The sequence below is a fragment of the Oryza brachyantha genome, chromosome 7, assembly GCF_000231095.2.
Source record: "Oryza brachyantha chromosome 7, ObraRS2, whole genome shotgun sequence".
In the NCBI taxonomy this organism is placed as follows: Eukaryota; Viridiplantae; Streptophyta; class Magnoliopsida; order Poales; family Poaceae; genus Oryza; species Oryza brachyantha.
The window spans coordinates 3,990,723-4,005,797 of NC_023169.2; the positions used below are offsets into that span (position 1 = coordinate 3,990,723).

The following is a 15,075-nucleotide window of genomic DNA, read 5'->3' on the forward strand; positions in this document are numbered from 1 at the left end:
TTAGCATATCAAACATTGCGGGAGGAGTATTTTGATAAAATCAAACATTTATTTATTTCTATGTATTATATTAGAAAATCATAATTAAAGAAAAAATTCAAAGACCATATTATTATTGTTGAAGTAACCTAAATTATCAAAATATAGGTAGTGGTTCTTGTTCGTTCATGTGTTCCACATATATAATCACAAAACAAAAAGTTCATCATGTCGGTCGACTAAAATCATGGATGACTCGATGATTCCCCTATTCCAAACGAACTGTCTTAGCCTCTAAGCATCACTCTCTAGCTAGTCTCCGGCTAAAATCAAAGATGGATGGATTATAGTTGCCACAGGCTTGACAATTAACCCATCTAGTACTACAAGGGAACAAAGTTGAAAGTTGTACCCCTAAACCAGGGCTAATGATGGTGCAGTTAAAGTAAATTATGCCCCCAGCTTTGAGCCAAGTGCTACTAGAAGGATTTTAGCCTCTTTTTTTTCACTTTTGCTTATACTCATAAGCCAAAATTTACATTTTTAACCTTTATTTTGGAACATATATAAGATTTTTTATCATAGTTTATTTTTCATCCTTAATTAGCTTTTAGATCAATGAAGAACACATATATGAAAATTATATTAATAAATTATTTTTTATTTATAAATATACTGTTTAGATTTTGCCCTGAATAAGCTAAACAGTCACCCTGTTGAAAGAGTTCGGACTACAATCTAGATAAGTTACTATTTAATTAGGAGCAGCTGGAACCTACAAGAAGAGTAGGGAAATCAAAAGAATTGACAAAGCCAGGGAGGACGATTTTGCTGGATCCTTTTGTGTTAGGTGGTGCTGTCTGCTGACCTGGAACAAAAAAAGATTGATGTTTTCTTTTTCTTCTTTCTTTGCATTCGTTTCTTCAGAAGAAAGCAACATGGACAATTTGCCTCACGCAAGTCTCGATCTGCAGTTTCCACAGCACTGGAGACTGTGTCTGGCCATGCAACGAACGGTCTAGATTAGGTGGCTAGTGTGGACTCGCGAAAATTTTATAGGATCAGCAATATTTTGATGAAAATTTGTGAAAATATAGATTGGTCGACTGAAATGGGTAAGTTTAGAACCCTATCGAACCACCGAACTTTAACAGGGTGTATATCGAATGCCCGCACAATGATATGTGTACTCAGGGTTAAATTCTTTTTAAAAAGTTCCGATGCATGTGCACCCTGCAGGTGGTTAGGCCGGACAATTTTACTCTTTTGATAGAGCAACAATCATATTGAACAAATGATAGGCTATATATATATATATATATATGTATGCTCGTGTGAAATGTGAAATGTGCCCGGTGAAACCTTGGATGTTCGACAAGGTGGTAAACTTACGATTTCAACCAACCGAGGTCTCTACTTTACGATTTTACAATAAAAATATACTATTTCTTTAAAAAAATTCATGAACTTGCATCGTCTGCAGTGCTATATATGCAGTAGATCTCGTTGTCATATGGGTCCTACCTACTTTATGCCCACATGGCAGTGTCACATATTATATTTGTAGTATAACAGGGGATCTCGTTCTAGCCAATGTGTATCTCTGAAGTGTGTGGGCTCGTGACACAAGTAGGGGCCATTTCTGGTTATTGGTTGTTTTGGCTACGATGAGTGGCGCCACTTGTACTCTAAAGGTCGGTACCTAGCATTTCATCTTTTATCTTTCTTCTCTTAGGCACCCTCAATTTCATCGCCACCACTCCCTCTCTCTGTCAGAGAACAACCTATACCTATTACTACCATTGCCTTCTTGCTGATGCTTGTCGGTGCAATCGTATCTGCTACTAGATCTAGACAACTCTAAGCATGGAGCAGCTGGATTTGGCAAACAATCATGGAGGCTATAGATAAGATAATGGATAGCCGACCAATGATAATTTCCAGTTTGACAATAAGTATCATATTCCTAGTGATGGTAAGTGTGGGTGTACGAGTGTTATGCCAGATTTTGGCAAATCACCGTTATGGATCGAAACACAATTGAAGATCGAATCAGACAAGAAAAGGCGAATCGGCTAGAGGCATGAGGTTGAAAGTGGCACGAATGCAGCCGATAGAGTCTGAATTGAACAGGAAAGTAGAGTCCGATTGGGCCTGGAACTTAGAGATAGATTCGGTGTTAGTTGTGAGTCCGGGTAATTTAATTAAGCTTTATCTTAGAGTTTGTTTAGGATTTTTAGATTTTATTAAAGTCCGGATACAACAAGTTAGTTATTCAGACGGATGCTTATCCAGTTAGGTTAGTTAGCACCTGAGGGTATAAATATGTGTGCCTGGGGTCATTGTAAATCATCTTCAGATCAATCCACACATCTTCGGTGCATCGCCAAAATACTCGACTTGCTTGGGCTTTCGGCGTGAGGTTTGTCAGCTTCGCAATGTAAGTTTATGTTTGTCAAAACCCGTCAATCAACTAGAACATGACGGTCTCGGTTAGGTCCGATCTTCTGCCTGGTTGATCGACGGGCTGAGCTCTATTATTACTTTGATCTGTTTTAGCTTGTAGTAGTAGTTCTCGATCAAATCCTCTATTTGATCTGCAAGTATGATTCCAGTCAACTTGATTTTGTCTTGGTTCGCAATCTAGTTGACTGGGTTCATGTTATCAGATTAGATTAAGTGCTCGTGAGAGTTTATAACTGGAGTTCTAACCAGTATTATCCCAAGTAATGTGTTGATTTATCTGTTAACTCCATCGATCTTCATATTCCTATGATTATATCGTACTAGATTGCATGCTGTCTTGGTCAGGTCCAATGTATGTGTGTTTAGTGCGATTTTCTTATAGAAGTATGTCCGATCGGCTGGGATTAATGAATAAGTTGATAGATTACGCTGGATTGTTATCCTATTACTCGTATGCTGTAATGCTTGGTTGATTTCATGCACGATTATGCCTAGATTTGTAGTCTTGGTTGAGTCCGATATTCTAGATCTGGTATGAGCATGTATGCAGTTAATTATTATTATTTTATGCTAGTAATTGGTATAACGTTCCAGTTTATATTGAATTCCATCTTTAGTCTCCTATCGGCTGTCGATTTTACGTGCGATAAGTGATAGATCGTTCCGATAGGCTGATTAATATTAAAATTGTCTTGGTTGAGTCCGATCTTTTAAGATTGATTGGATGGTCGTTAGTCTGGTTGGTGTTTATCCTGCTTCTGATTCAGCCGATTGAGCATATTTACACTTATCATCGTGAAATTCCTATAAAGTCGATCGTCTAGTCCATCAGTTAGGGTCCTAGAACGGTATCGGCTATCCGACCGATAGCGATTTTAGGGTTAACTGTTTTCCATGTTATATCTTGTCAGTTATATGATCAAACTGACTGGCACGCCCAGCAATTCTAAGAATTAGGTCCTGCACTGGAGTAGTTTAAGATTAACTCCCAGGCCTACGTGTGTGACCGTTGTTGTTATTTTCAACGTCAACGACGAGGCATGCCAATCCATATGTACTACAACCACAACCACTAAACAATATTTATGCATAAAGATTAGTACCAACTACCACCGCTTGCTCAAAAGCCAATATTATGTTGGTTTTGAGCCGATAGTTATTGTCTATTTTGTTGTAGAAAGTAAATTTTACCATTTGTTAGCTAGGCTTCTAGGTCAATAATTCTTTGCAATCGACAACAAGGCAAAGGGAAGGAAACCATTTCATAGACTTACATCATCTTACTATATTAGGGTAAAGGTTAAGGTGAACACTACCATGACTTTATAGGTTTATAGCCTTCACTCATCCAATTCTCATTGAACGAACATGATTGATTCTTTAGATTACCAATACATGGTAAATTTGCATAGTATGTACTCCCTCTGTCTCATATCATAAGATTTTCTAACTATGTCTAGATTTATCCATTGATCAATGTATATGGTTTCTATATATGTCTAAATTCATTGACATCCATATGAATGTAGGCAAGACTAGAAAATCTTACATTGTGAAACGAATATATTATAAATACAAATTTTGTAATATATGATAACTGTAATACTAGCTAGACTGACTTGACTTTACTATGCATCTTTATCTCTACACCTTCAAGAAAAAGGATCAATCTTTTTCCAAATAATGAAACTGTCTATGTCAAAGGATCAATCATTTTTCCAAGTAATGAAACTATCTATGCTGGAGCATGTGCCCCTTTACTAGGGGATCGAGGGACCCCTTTTTAGTTTATCCCAAGGAATAGGAGAAATCTAGAGCATACGTAGTGAGTGGAAAACAAATCAAACCCTAAGAATCGTAAGGACAAGGTGATTATACATGTTTGGGCTACACGGGGGGCGTAAAACCCTACTCCTGTGTGGATATTCTATTTTTTTCAGAGGAATACAAGTTTGACCTTTCTACCCACTAGACCCGGTCCTCCTTTTATAGCGCTAAAGGAACACCACACCGATCTAGGGCTGGTTATGAAAGTTGCTACTACATGAGCACATTAGCTTTGTCTTGTGCCTTCTAAGGGAGCCATGGAATGCGCACGCCCCTTCCCTGCACAACATGACGTACGATGGTACTAGCAGCGTGGAAGGTTGGTGAGAACCCCACAAGGACATATTGGCCCTTTGTGTGCCCCATGCCTAGGATCGATGGAGACGGAGTTGGTAAGCCCCTACCGTGTCGTTGGATCTTTGACCGGTGGTATCCACCGGTCGATGAGGGTGGATAGCAAGTGGTTGTTAACCTAGACAATGTTGTCCGTTGGTCATGATAAGCCCAAGTGATGATGATAATGGGATTGATAGGACATACAAGCTAGGCTGCACCTCTATTTTTAATGGCTGCCCAAGGAATGATGTGCATTTCCGTCTCTGTACTTCGTAGGTTTCCCTAAGTGGTCGATGAGAGCCCATGTGCTTCGCGGGATTTGCCTAGGTGGCCCATCGACCACTCCTTGAAGGAGTGCCACATTGGCAGATCTCGGGTTTCCTCGACACCTGCTTGCTCACCTAGGTAAGGGGTTGGGGCAGCCCGGTCCCTTCTAAAGGGGATCTCGACTGATTCTTAGACACTGCGAGCCACTGGTGAGAAAACCCAAGTTTTCATATCACTGACAATGTTACTAGAGTTATCAAAGTGTCTAAGAAATTTGGTCAAGTCCACCACTGCTTGTCCAAGTTGCTAGTGGTAACTTTTAACTAGGATTCTATATGCTTAAGGACAGACCTAGCCCAAAGCCAGGGCTTAGGTTGACCTATGTTGTTTTGTCATGAAATTGGTCCACCATGATGAAATTTTGTTCTGGTCTATGGGCTTTCAACCCTAGGCCCCGTACTAGGGCCTATAGTGCTATGAGTTTAGGTTCTTCCTTCTCTGTGTTGTGATATGAACCTATAAAGAAATGCATAAATGCAATAAGTTGGTCATTTTCGAGAAAACAGACATACATTTTTGTTGAAAAGAAAAAAGAAAAGAAAAGACTGGAATGCAAAGTGTTGTCTCTCCGATCCATGAACTGATGACTTGGACACGTTGCCCTCAAGGGATATGATGTGTGAGTATGTTGGAATTGTTTCATTTGGTGTCCAGGCTCCATTTTGGAAGCCTTATTTCATGAGATTTGCTTAGCGCACTTTGGCAAAAATAAAAATAAGAATAAGAATAAAAATGTTGTGACAAAGCATGAGACTCGATGGCTAACTTTGTTGGGCATGCCAAAGTTTAGTCAACAAATAAATTGTAACCTAATAAGGCATGGCATGATTATGTTATGGTGTGACAAGATGGAATCACTCAACCAAACTATAACATTTTATGGATCTATTAAAAATGAGCTGGCCGTTTGAATATCGATTAAAAAATAATGACTGCTGTCTTTTCTCGATTTTCTTGGAAGGAGGGCTCACTACATCCTAGCGAGGGAGGGGAGGGAAGAGGGAAGAAACAAGTTTGCTTTTAACTAGATACTGGTAATATATCTATGCATTATAATAGAACTGTACAATTGATGATGAACTATACAAGTGCACGAAGCCAGAGAAAAAAAAACGGGTTTTAAAGAAAACAGTTGATTTTTTTTTCTAAATTTTTTTTTGGAAGTGGTGTTTTTTTCTTGACGTAGGGTGGGAAGGAAGTAGTGGTTTTTATGTGAATGTGGAATGAGGAGAATGACGGATGATTCTGTTTTAAAATAGTGGAGGTATACATACGATATAGTTAAATGCTCCTATAATAAATTATGAAATTTAGATATGCAACATTATATCCCGTTTCAATTCGAGGCGCACGTTCCTTCCTCCATCGAGTTCTTTGGCGCGCGCGGGAAAAGTCACGGAAGCCGTTAAATAACGGCCAGCGTCCCACAGCCTCACAACGTCCTCTCCCTCCCTCCTATCCGGCGCCCACCACTCGTCGCCTCACTCCTCTCATCCCCTCCTCCGATGGCGCTCTCCTCCTCCGCGGCCACCGCCTCCACGGCGGCCGCCTCCTTCGTCTCCGGGCACCGCCGCACCGGCACGTGCCGGCCGTCGCTGTCGTCCTCGTTCCTCAGCGCCTCCCCGCGCGCCGTCGCCGCGAGGAGGCGCGCCGCGGCGGCGCCCGTGGCGAGGGCGGCCGCGGTGATGACCGTGCGCGCGCAGGCGGGGAAGAAGAGCGTGCTGATCGTGAACACCAATGGCGGCGGCCACGCCGTTATAGGGTTTTACTTGACGAAGGAGCTGCTCGCCGCCGGGCATGCCGTCACCGTGCTCACCGTCGGGGAGGAAGGGTCCGACAAGATGAAGAAGCCACCGTTCTCCCGCTTCTCGGTACGTACGCCACCCCCCCCCCCCCCCCCCCCCCCCCGTCGTCGTCAATGGCCTCCTCCTTGTTGGGTTTCGTGTGATCGGTGTCATCTCTGTGACGGGCTCTCCTCCGCCGGCGTGGATGCGTGCAGGAGCTGACGAGCGCCGGGGCGAAGACGGTGTGGGGCGACCCGGCGGACGTCGGCGCGGCGGTCGGCGGCGGCGCCTCGTTCGACGTCGTCCTCGACAACAACGGCAAGAACCTCGACGCCGTCAAGTACGTCGCCTTCTTCCTCCCCCCTCTCTCCTCGCTCGCAGCCAGCCTGACCACCCACGGTGTCCCGTCGCCGTCGTCTTGCCGGCCGCATGATGCAGGCCGGTGGCGGACTGGGCGAAGTCGGCCGGCGTGGGGCAGTTCCTGTTCATCAGCAGCGCCGGCATCTACACGCCGTCCGACGAGCCGCCGCACGTCGAGGGGGTAAGAAAGAGAGAGGAGAGCACACAAATCACGCCGCAGATCGGTCGCCGGATCTGACTGACTCCATCCGTCCATCTCCGGTTCGCCGGCGACGGCGTGACGCGATGCAATGCAGGACGCGGTGAAGGAGAGCGCCGGGCACGTCGGCGTGGAGAAGTACCTCGCCGGGCAGTTCGCCAACTGGGCGTCGTTCCGGCCGCAGTACATGATCGGCTCCGGCAACAACAAGGACTGCGAGGAGTGGTTCTTCGACAGTAAAATTCTCGAATCCCCACTCTCAAATTCTCGCAAATTTCGAACCCCCATACAAAACTACTGAAATTTCAAGCCAAAAATGCCAAAGTTATTAGTTGGATTTTTGAAAAAAAAAATCGAATTAAGACAAAATCGTCGTTTTTTCCTTTAAATTCTGAACAAATTTTAGATTGGAAGACAAAACTGTCAACTTTTTTGCTGTAAATTGTGAACCAATTTGAATTTAAAGACAAAATTGTCAAATCTTTGTTGTAAAATCTGAACAAACTCAAATTTTGAAGACAAAATGTTAACTCTTTGCTGTAAATTTTGAAGAAACCATTCTGAATAAACTGTCAATCTTTTTGCTGTAAATTTTGAACAGATTCGAGATTTGAGACAAAACCGTCAGCTTTTCGCTGTAAATTATGAACAAATCTGAGTTCGAAGGCAAAAACAAAACTGTCAACTATTTGCTGTAAATTCTGAACAAATTCAAAATTTGAAGGACCAAAAGAAAACTTGTCAATGTGTTTTTGCAGGGATCGTGAGGAAGAGGCCGGTGCTGATCCCGGGGTCGGGGATGCAGCTGACGAACATAACGCACGTGCGTGACCTGTCGAGCATGCTGGCGCTCGCCGTCGAGAGCCCCGGCGCGGCGGCGGGGAGGATCTTCAACTGCGTCTCCGACCGCGCCGTCACCCTCGACGGCCTCGCCAAGATGTGCGCCGCGGCCGCCGGCGCCGCCGCCGACATCGTCCACTACGACCCCGCCGCCGTCGGCGTCGACGCCAAGAAGGCCTTCCCCTTCCGCAACATGGTAATGCCAAAACAAAAATGTGAACTTTTTTTAATCTAAATGGTGTGTTTTGGATTTGAATTGATGTTTAGTTTGTTCAAAAAAAAAAGATGTGAGTTTTTTTTGTCTGAATGGTGCGTGAATTTGGATTGATGTTTAGTTCATTCGAAAAAGAGATTTGCTCCGATCCAATAAAAAGTACCTCGAGATACCAAATTGTTTCATAATATTGAATTTAACTGAGTAAGATATACACTGTTAGATCCAGCGATTAGAAACGATTTGATACTGCGATGTACTAGTACCTCAAGATACTTTTTCATTGGACTGAAGCAAATATGTGAATCTTTTTGTCTGAATAGTGTGTTTTGGATTTGAATTGATGTCTAGTTTGTTCGAAAAAAGCTGCGAATTTTTGTCTGAATGGTGTGTTTGGATTTGAATTGAAATTTAGTTTGTTCGAAAAAAAGGTGTGAGTTTTTTTTGTCTGAATGGTATGTTTTCGATTTGAATTGAAGTTTAGTTTGTTCAAAAAAAAAAGATGCGAGTTTTTTTTTTTTTGACTGAATGGTGCGTGAATTTGGATTGAAATGAAGCATTTTTACGCGGAGCCGAGGGCGGCGAAGGAGGTGCTGGGGTGGACGAGCACGACGAGGCTGCCGGAGGACTTGAAGGAGAGGTTCGCGGAGTACGCCGGCAGCGGCCGGGGGGAGAAGGAGATGAGCTTCGACCTCGACGACAAGATCCTCGCCGCCGTCGGGGCCGCCGCGCCGGCGAGCGTCGCCGCCTAACCTAGCCTAGGCCGTCGCGACTCATCTCGGGATCTTTTTCTCTCTGTTTTAATTTTGTTTTCTTCGAAATTTGAAGACTGCAGAAAGCAAACCATATATATGCACAGGAGGAATGATGCTAAAAAATAAGTGGATGAGATTTATTTTCTTTTATTTTTTACTTATCAACAAGAGAGTATGAAATATTGCACAGAGAATCAGAATTTTCAGGGAAAATTAACAAAACACCGCCCATAAAGACAACACTCTCCAGAATGCCATTAGTAAACAAGAACCCTCCAAAACACCACTAGTAAATAAAAGATCATGTCAAAACACCAAAATTCACAAAATAAGCATTAAAAGTGACCATTCTACCCAGCCTTGTATTAGCCGTATATTATTCTAGAAATTAATAAAAATTATAAAAAATATTTATTTTTAATAAATAGTCATAGAAAATATGAATAATTGCTTTTTTGCGCAAAAAAATACCATGAAGTCTTCAAAAAGCCATATATTATTCCAGAAATTAATTTTTTGCACCAAAAAATAATTATTCATATTTTCTACGATTATTTATTCAAAAATAAATACTTTATATATTTTTTATTAATTTCTAGAATAATATACGGCTAATACAAGGCTTAGGGGTAGAATGGTCACTTTTAATGCCTGTTTTTTGAATTTTTGACGTTTTGGCATGACTACCTTGTTTACTAGTGGTGTTTTGAAGGATTCTTGTTTACTAATGGCGTTCTAGAGAGTGCTGACTTTATGAGTGGTGTTTTGGCAATTTTCCCGAATTTTCAGCATCTTGGCTTCATCTTGATTGCTTTTAGTAACCCGAATTCAACTTTGATTCTGACATAACAATGCTTACAGGGGTGGTTGTTTGGGTGCTTTATGAAAAAGCCAAACAACATATTTACAAACATAAAATAATTTATCAATAAAATTTTTATGTACGTATTCTTAGCGATCTAAAAGTCGATGCTGAAAAATAAACTTCGGTAAAAAAAACTCAAAAATTAACTCTAAATTTAAGGTTCAAAATTCAATTTTTTAGGTTAAGCATAAGCATAACTGAAATGATGAGTGTGAACCAGGACTCCTTTTGTTTCCTTTCTGCTTTGGTTAGATAGTGAATCAGTTTAACTGAAACTGCAGTTTTTCTGGAGAAAAGTTCTTAGAGAGAAACCAACTCACAAGGAGCATTTGCAGAGGGAAGCCACAAAGCCTTCTTTGATTTCAGTTATTTGCACACATAAAGGTTCAACACACCAGCTAATGCTGCATGGTGTTTAAAAAAAGAACAGGATGGCTAACAATGGCAGCAGCGAGAATCAACACTTACAATTTGAACGATTCTCGACACCAGAACTAAGATAGGTTGAATCCTAGGTGGTAATATAGAGTGATCGAAATCACTGTGCATCATCAGGAAGCACACCTGTGACAAAATTGTGCCAAGAATGTCATGTTCTGAAACCAAAGGCACTAGACAGCATGACCCTCCCTGATGATAGAGCTGAGATCATCTTGAACTTGGATCACCACCATTGCTCCAATTCTCATGCCAGATGGAGAAACCTGTTGCAAGGGCTTCTCGCACCCACGGGTATCGGCTCCGTTCTATCGCCTCGCTGAGGGTGAGCCAGCTCCTCTTGCGGGTGCTCTGCTCGGGCCAGGAGGCGAGCTCTTCCTTCACTTGGAGTGCAAACACCGCCGCTCTGCACATCCCTTCGGGGCAGAACTTGTCTTGATGTGTCTTGCTCTTGAAGTCATAGAAGCCCAGTAGTTGCTTGTGCAAAGAAAGAATGACAAAATAAGTGAAGTTGGATGGCAGAACACATGAAAGGGAATAGGCGCAGAACTGCTCTTTAATAATCACAAACACCCAAGTAAGACTAAGGACCAAGGAATCACGGAATCTATTCAAATTTAGCTACTATGTAGCTACACGTTAAGTTTACATTGGTTAGCAATGGATCCAAAGGAAAAGAAAGAAAACCACCCTCGTTTCCATGACCACGCTTCCCAAACAGCTAAACATTATGTTTTTTTTTTGCAAAAAAAATCTAGTTACGTTAAAAAATCAGATTAATCCATTTTCAAGTTTGCAATCGCTAATACTTAATTTATTATTCACTAAACAAATACCTCGTTTTGCATGATCTTATACTACTTCTTCCCTTACTCTCAACCTCATCCTAAATGTACACTAAAAATACATGCAAGTACAACTTAAATCTTGTGACTTAGCTTGCTTTCCTACACTTCCTACAACATAATCCATCAATAACGCATGATTCAAAATAAATGTGAGTACTTCTGTTTGATCCAGTCAAAGTTTATTGGCTGCCATATGTTCATGTGGTATAAGTATAATACATAGCTTAAGCTCTGTCTAGTACCAACAGTAGTATTACAATAACATTTCATGCAAACAAGTTAACCAGCTGAGCAAAATCAATGTCAATACAGTAGCAGAGTTCACAGCATAATATCAAGCATGCTTCATGTTGTGGTTACAATTTGAACTGAGTAGCGTCACACGAATCCTCCCTCAACCCACAAGTGTTAGGTTAGAATGTTTATGTTTACTGAAGTCCGATAACTGCAGTTTACAGAAGGAGCCTTATAAAATATACAATGATAAGGTGTACCAGCTTGTTAGTCAAGTGGCACCTGACTCTTATAGTCAAATGGCCTTAGTTCTTTTAAGCGAAAAGTGCCTATTTAAGAACAAGCAGCATTGCATACTCATATTCTAAGGCATGAATATATTAAAACTCAACATATCTATGCTGACTCTTCAAGAATAGTTAAGGCTGAAAATTCCATAGCCAGACTCGCACTATGCTTAAGGATCAATTTCAGGTTAAGTGATAGACAAAGGTAGTTCTCAGAAGGTGATAGGTCTCCATAAGAAATAAGATTATATGTACTTCTATATAAAACAGAAATTACATGCAGTCCTCACAAAAGACCTGAAGTCTTGGGTGCAAGGTTTTAACGGCAAACATATGGCTGTAGGATGCATAAATGGTGTTCTTGAGAGAGAAGATCAAAAAGTCAGGGGTAAAAGTGCAAAAGGGTGTCACCACTAAATCTCCTCGAACTCCAGCTTCTTCAATAGCTTCACGAGCAGCTGCCTCTTCAACAGTTTCATCATTCTCCCATCCTCCCTGAAGCAGCATGGAAGAAGACCTCATGTCACAGTCATGTACAATATAAGAAGCAAACAGATAAATCTTTTCTGTTTCCTAATAAATAATCAGTACGCCTAGAAGATTGAATAGCATAAACAATAGAAAGCAATAATTCTAAGACAAGATTATCCTAAGGTTGACTCTACCAGTGAGTCCTGACTGGATAAAAAGTCCACTCTTTGGCACCTGATTTCAGAACCTACTTAATCAAGCTTTTATCAGGGATATCGATTATCTTACTCATGCCATTAGGTTAGAGCACTGAGATTAGAACACTGGATAATCGGTTAACAATAAAGGAATATATCTTTCTGGAATGGTAGGTGGATAACAGGCATTGGATGATATCCTAAATAATTTCCCATCAATTACTTTAGAAAACTAAAGCACAGAGGGAATAGCATAATAAATATTTTCATATACCATGTTCTGACATTTGAGTGAGAACCTTAGGCAGAGATGTTAACAATGTTAATACCTTTGGAAATAGGAGACCAGGTCCACTCTGGGAGTTGATCATGAGAACTTCAACAAGTTTCTTGTGTCCAGCTTCAGAAGTTACATCATTATTATCTTTATACCTAAAAGGTATGCATCTACACATACAAGAAACTAGTATCAGATAACTGCAAAGCATGACAATATTCTTCTATAGGGCCTTTAACTATGTAGCACAGATAAGAGCAGCAAGATTCACAGACAACATAATGCATACTAATGTAGACAACAGTATTTAACTGAGTTCATGAAATCCTTTAAGCAGAAGCTCAGCTAATCAAGCATTGCTCAGCTGAGTAATACTTTCCCCTAATGATGCTCAGTGAAATGTTTAACTGATGCACCTAATGCAATTTGGCCCCAAACCATTTGAAACAGAGAAAGAAACTAATTCACATATCGTTCATAGCACTGTCAGTAAGCAATTAATGCCACAACAGCAGTATTTGGCACGTTGTAACAACAGGACAAAGCAGCAAGAAGCCAATAGTTACAAGTATAACCAGTTATTCTCCTCATTTATTTTTTAATCTCCACATAGTACAGATATCTAACTGTGAATATATATAAACTAGAGGACACTGGGGTCATCTATCTGGCCCATCTCACACATATCTAAGTTTTGCCATTACTATTTTTTTTTTCTTAAAACCGACACTCTCTTGAACAATTTAAGCCAAAGGGACATCAAGCCTGCACAACACTTCTGGCAATTCTCATAAAGAATAAAGCATAAACTAATCCATACCCGTTAAAAGACATCCTTTTAGGGGGAAAAAAAATGTCTACGCCATACATTGTGCCCGAAATTCTTCTCCGAAAAAAAATTCCTTATCAACACCGGCCCACCACTGATGCTGAATCAGAATAAATCTTTCCCAAGATTCAACTAATTAATGGCAGAGTCTGGGACCAAACAGAGATACCCACAATCTCTTTTCCACCCACAGGCACCCCAAACACTGCCAATCATGTGGAGCCAGTAAAGCAACAAGCCAATGAAGCAGTAAAGAACAGAAAACGATAAGCAGGTCGCCATCAGCAGGTGCCTACGCAGGAGCTAAAATTTAATGGCATCAAGGTTCACTATATTGATTAAGACCCAGCCTCCTCCCACAATCTAGCCACCAAAGATGGCAGCCTCCTTAGTCCTCCTACTCCCCCACAGCATCATCATCATCATCATCATCATCATCGTCAGCTACAACAAACAACAAAGTGATTCCAATCCCAGCACAAGAACAAGAATCTAATCACGCAAACCCCACAGCACCCAACATACCGCATCTTACAGCGACCTTAAATTACGACCGACAAAAAAAAAAGGTGATCTTTTTGCCGGTGGGGGATGCAGTAGGAGGGAGAGAGGAGAAGGGCAAGTAAAAACTGGGGCTTTGAGGAGGAGGAGGGCACGCCCACAGACCCACCCGGCCACGAGGCGACGGCCATGCTCGTAGCGCTGCTGGTGCCGGCCCGTGCGCGCCACCAGATCGCACATGCTTGCTTGCTTGCCCCTCACCTCCAGAAACCCAATCAATCCGGCCGGAAGGGAGCAGCCTCCTCCGCCGCCGCTGGCGAGAGAGGGCGGCGCCGACGAGCAATGCGGCGGAAGGAAGGAAGGAGGGCCTCGAGAGGCGTGCGCGCGTGCGAGCCTGCCTTGCTTCGTGCCTTCTTGGGTCTCTGATTTCCCCCCTTTTATTTTGGGATTGATTTCTTTCCTTTTTCTTTTTTCTTTCTTTTCCCAGTTTTGGCCCCCCCCCCTCCCCCCTTGTTTTGCTTTTTTTTTAGGAGTTCTTTCTCTCTTATTATTTTGGTGCTATTTCACTTTTCTCTATTTTTCATTTTTCTTTTGGGTATGTGGTTGTTGTTGGGTTAACTTGTCCAACTCCAATCTATGTTTTCTTTCTCTAGGTTGTAGTCTGATTTTGGATTACAATGTGCTGTTCTGCTTATGGGTGCTGTTTGGTTCTCTTTTTTGTCGGCCTAGGTGCTTTATCGGTTCTGTTTATATTTGGTTAGTTGTGTTTTTATGTTTGGTTATGTCTTTCGGTTTAACTTGTCGACAATGTATCGGTTGGCTGATTTTACGGACGAGAAAACGTGTACGGTACTATAATTTAAAAGCATTGTTTTTACGTAGAAAAAACAAATAGGTTGTGCATAGTTGAAAGAGGGAGACAAATCGAGTCTCAAGTAAGAGGGAAGAGGCTTACGATGAAAGAAAAAATTCTTTCAAAAGAATTAATATCTTGCTAAAAATGTTTTTTCTCACTATTGTTATGATTTTTGTTTAGCTCGT

The 15,075-nt window shown here is 41.5% G+C and overlaps 2 protein-coding genes across 2 annotated transcripts; one reads left to right on the forward strand and one right to left on the reverse strand.

Moving 5' to 3' along the window:
* Positions 1-6,385: 6,385 nt before the first annotated feature.
* On the forward strand, positions 6,386-9,210 carry LOC102701645 (chloroplast stem-loop binding protein of 41 kDa a, chloroplastic). Its single transcript, XM_040525682.1, has 6 exons — positions 6,386-6,806; positions 6,935-7,059; positions 7,158-7,260; positions 7,376-7,514; positions 8,037-8,314; positions 8,890-9,210. Exons 1-6 carry the CDS (start codon positions 6,441-6,443, stop codon positions 9,082-9,084), a joined length of 1,206 nt encoding a protein of 401 aa, XP_040381616.1. The 5' UTR covers positions 6,386-6,440; the 3' UTR covers positions 9,085-9,210.
* A 1,051-nt stretch (positions 9,211-10,261) lies between these two features.
* Positions 10,262-14,515, reverse strand: LOC102714475 (nudix hydrolase 16, mitochondrial-like). Its single transcript, XM_006657492.2, has 4 exons — positions 14,204-14,515; positions 12,757-12,874; positions 12,171-12,254; positions 10,262-10,867 (listed from the first exon to the last, which is right to left on the reverse strand). The coding sequence occupies exons 1-4, from the start codon at positions 14,272-14,274 to the stop codon at positions 10,601-10,603; spliced, it is 540 nt and encodes a 179-aa protein (XP_006657555.1). The 5' UTR covers positions 14,275-14,515; the 3' UTR covers positions 10,262-10,600.
* Positions 14,516-15,075: the final 560 nt, after the last annotated feature.

Bases quoted from the DNA above. Each gene is read 5' to 3' on its own strand.
- LOC102701645 (XM_040525682.1), top strand. From the start codon at position 6,441: ATGGCGCTCTCCTCCTCCGCGGCCACCGCCTCCACGGCGGCCGCCTCC. The intron at 6,807-6,934 runs GTACGTACGCCA...GGATGCGTGCAG, and splicing joins CACCGTTCTCCCGCTTCTCG to GAGCTGACGAGCGCCGGGGC. The intron at 7,261-7,375 runs GTAAGAAAGAGA...GATGCAATGCAG, and splicing joins AGCCGCCGCACGTCGAGGGG to GACGCGGTGAAGGAGAGCGC.
- LOC102714475 (XM_006657492.2), bottom strand. From the start codon at position 14,274: ATGTGCGATCTGGTGGCGCGCACGGGCCGGCACCAGCAGCGCTACGAG. The intron at 12,875-14,203 runs GTGGGTCTGTGG...TTGTATGTGTAG, and splicing joins GGCCGTCGCCTCGTGGCCGG to ATGCATACCTTTTAGGTATA. The intron at 10,868-12,170 runs GTGACACCCTTT...TCTTTGCACAAG, and splicing joins GAGTTCGAGGAGATTTAGTG to CAACTACTGGGCTTCTATGA.